This window comes from Musca autumnalis, unplaced genomic scaffold (assembly GCF_047663935.1).
Source record: "Musca autumnalis isolate F117 unplaced genomic scaffold, ASM4766393v1 scaffold_2, whole genome shotgun sequence".
Lineage (NCBI taxonomy): Eukaryota > Metazoa > Arthropoda > Insecta > Diptera > Muscidae > Musca > Musca autumnalis.
The window spans coordinates 16,391,512-16,394,901 of record NW_027411755.1 but is presented as its reverse complement, the minus strand read 5'-3'; the positions used below and the strand labels follow the sequence as shown (position 1 = coordinate 16,394,901).

The following is a 3,390-nucleotide window of genomic DNA, read 5'->3' as shown; positions in this document are numbered from 1 at the left end:
TAGTTATAGGCCGCCTTACAACGCCATTCTCGATACGAACGTCGGCGACGCGAACATGCCCATCGGGGCCAGGAAATACGTTCTCGACCCTACCTAGTTTCCACGACGTTGGAGGAAGAGTTTCGTGCCTAATGACGACGATATCATCCTTTTGAATGTCACGCTGCGGGAATTTCCATTTATACCGCATGTGAAGACTCTTCAAGTACTCCTCCTTCCATCTTAAACAAAATTGATGAACTAAAGCCTGAACTTTTCGAAACCTGTTCACTATTGACAAGGGCTGTTCAGTGATTAGGGGTTCTGGAGGAGCGAGCAAAGGGGCACCGATCAAGAAGTGTCCTGGAGTCAAGGCAACGATGTCAGTAGAACTATCTGACATAGGACAAAGCGGTCGAGAATTCAGACAAGCTTCGATTCTCGCTAAGACAGTAGCCAATTCTTCAAAAGTGTAGCGGAGAGTACGAGCCTGCTTTCGAAAATGCAATTTGAAACTTTTTACTCCAGCTTCCCAGAGTCCACCCATGTGTGGAGCCCCAGCTGGAATAAATTGCCACGATAGGCCTTGAACTGCATAATTTGAAGAAACAGTTCCTGAGCATTCTCGAAGAAACGACCTAAAATCTCTTTCTATTTCCCTGGAAGCCCCGACAAAATTCGTACCATTGTCCGAAAATACGGACCGAGGACAACCACGACGAGCAACAAATCGATGAAATGCTGCTAGAAAGTTTGCAGTCGACAAATCTGATACTGCTTCCAAATGAATCGCTTTCGTCGAGAAACACACGAAAACGCAAACGTACCCTTTGGTAATTCTACAGGCACGACCAGTGAAGGATTTGACCTCAAAAGGCCCAGCGAAATCTACACCAGTTGTAGTAAAAGGCCTATTAATTTCGGTTCGTTCCGGTGGAAGCGCAGCCATAACTTGACTTCTAGAACGCTTCTTTTCTAAAATGCAAATTCTGCACCGATTAATTACCGAACGAATCAGACTTTTCAATCGAGGAACCCAATATTCAATTCTAAGAATCCTCAACATCAATTGATTTCCTCCATGAACGGAAATCTTGTGGACAAATTCCCCTAAAAGTTTTACGAACCGACAATGGTAGGGCAGTATAATAGGATGCCTTTCGGTATACGCCAGAGTAGGAGAGTTTACTAATCTTCCATTCATACGAATTATGCCATAATCATCCAAGTAGGGGTTAAGAGGTACCAAAGTACTCTTACTATTAAGAGGATTTCTTTCTAATAAATCCCTATATTCGTCCGCATAGTACATTTTCTGTGCGAAAACTATCAATCTAGTACGGGCGAAATTAATTTCCGACGACACAATAGTGGTGTCGGTGTAAACAAAATTACTTCTATGTCTCGGATGAGTACGATGGAAGAATCTAAAAATGTATGAAACAACCCGAAGAGCTCTACCCAAGCAAGAGAACCTAGCAAGAAAGTCCTCAGAGCTCGTAAGGAAAGAGGCATGACTTTTTACCGATCGTTTTTCAGTATCGGTTTCAAGTGCCGACAGATCACGAATTGACCATTTAGATTTTTGATCCCTAAGCCAATGTGGCCCATGCCACCAAAGAGAGGAATTGGCTAGATCAGAAGGAGCAAGACCGCGACTTCCCAAATCAGCGGGATTATCCTCAGATTTAACGTGGTACCAATTGTGATTACCAACGTTTTCCTGGATACGACAAACGCGATTGGCTACAAAAGTAGTCCAAGTCGAAGGAGTTTTTCGCAACCACGAGAGAACAATAGTTGAGTCCGTCCAACAATAAACCTGACGAAACACAATATCAATTTCCCGAACTATAGTTTTTAGAAGCTCCGAAGCCAAAACAGCACCACAGAGTTCTAAACGGGGCAAAGAAATTGATTTTATAGGGGCCACCCTAGTTTTACACGATAGTAAATGGACGAAAATATCTCCACTAGGGGACTCGATCCTAATATAAACTACCCCCGCGTATGCTTTTTCCGAGGCATCGGAAAAAACATGGAGTTCAGCCGAACAATCAGGAGTATACTGAACCCATCTAGGAATCCTGACCGAATTAACATCCATGTAGGAATCTACAAATTTACGCCAATCGGCATCTGTGGCTGACGAAAGGGAGTCATCCCAACCAATATTGTCCAACCACACCTTTTGCATAACCATTTTAGCAACGACAATAACTGGTCCTAACCAGCCCACAGCATCAAACAATTTTGCAATGGCGGATAAAACTTCCCGTTTAGTATATGATGCCTTTTTCGCGATTGGAGCAACCTCAAAGTAAAATGTGTCCAACTGTGCATTCCACCTTATTCCTAACGGCTTAGATCCACTAGATTCTACAAAGGACAATATTTTCTCATCTAGCAAATGATCAGGAGAAATTCCTTCGAGAATCGATCTATTGTTCGCTGTCCACTTCCGAAGCTCGAATTTCGCTGAAGAAAGCGCGGAAACTAATTGATCCCTAGCAGTTATAGCTGTCTCCAGGTCATGTGTTCCCGCCAACACGTCGTCAACGTACATACATTTGCGCAAAATGTGCGCTGCGAGTGGGAAATCGGTCTCGGTGTCTTCTGCCAGTTTTAATAGCGTTCGAATTGCTAAATATGGTGCACAATTTACACCGAAAGTCACCGTATGTAATTCATAGTCTTGGACCGGTTTCGTGGGGGAATCACGGAAGAGAATTCTCTGAAGCGAAGCATGTTTTGGATCGACTCGAATCTGCCTATACATCTGGGTAATGTCCGAATTGAAAACATATTTAAAAATACGCCACCGCAGTATCAACAAGACTAAATCAAGCTGCAAAGTGGGTCCGACATAGAGCAAGTCGTTCAGACTATTCCCGCTAGACGTTTTGAAGGAAGCGTTAAAGACTACCCGAAGTTTAGTGGTCTGTTTATCAGGATTTATGACGGGATGGTGAGGCAAATAGGAAGATAAAGTATCAGTAGAGGAACTGGGGGATACTAACCTCATGTGGTCAAGATCTAAATACTCTTTTAAGACCGCGTCATAAACAACCTTAACCTCCAATTTTCTCAGCAAAGACGATTCATTTCTAAGGTATTGCTTTAAAACGGTTTCACGCGACCTACCCAAGAATTCATCAGGATTAATGTCAGGTTTAATTGGCAGTGTTACTATATATCTACCGTCCGACATTCTACGCGTAGTTTTTATATAGTTATCTTCGCAAAAACGGTCAGAAGGAGACATTATATTTCGCTTTGGAGGTTCCCCTAGCTCCCAAAAACGCAAAAGAGTTCTATTAATGTTGTCTTCTTCTATCACGTCAATTTTAGTCGCGAATGTTCGAACCTCGGTCGTGGGAACAGGACCGGTAACTAACCAACCAAACACTG

The 3,390-nt window shown here is 43.1% G+C and overlaps 1 protein-coding gene across 1 annotated transcript; it reads right to left on the bottom strand.

Annotated features, from left to right (window-relative positions):
- Positions 1-498: 498 nt before the first annotated feature.
- On the bottom strand, positions 499-3,190 carry LOC141392076 (uncharacterized). The gene is made up of 2 exons (XM_073965032.1): positions 1,505-3,190; positions 499-570 (listed from the first exon to the last, which is right to left on the bottom strand). The coding sequence occupies exons 1-2, from the start codon at positions 3,188-3,190 to the stop codon at positions 499-501; spliced, it is 1,758 nt and encodes a 585-aa protein (XP_073821133.1).
- Positions 3,191-3,390: the final 200 nt, after the last annotated feature.

Excerpts from the sequence above, each read along its gene's own strand:
- LOC141392076 (XM_073965032.1), bottom strand. The coding sequence starts at position 3,190 with ATGTCGGACGGTAGATATATAGTAACACTGCCAATTAAACCTGACATT. Across the intron at positions 571-1,504 it reads CCGATACTGAAAAACGATCG|TTCAAGGCCTATCGTGGCAA; the intron begins GTAAAAAGTCAT and ends CAAATTATGCAG.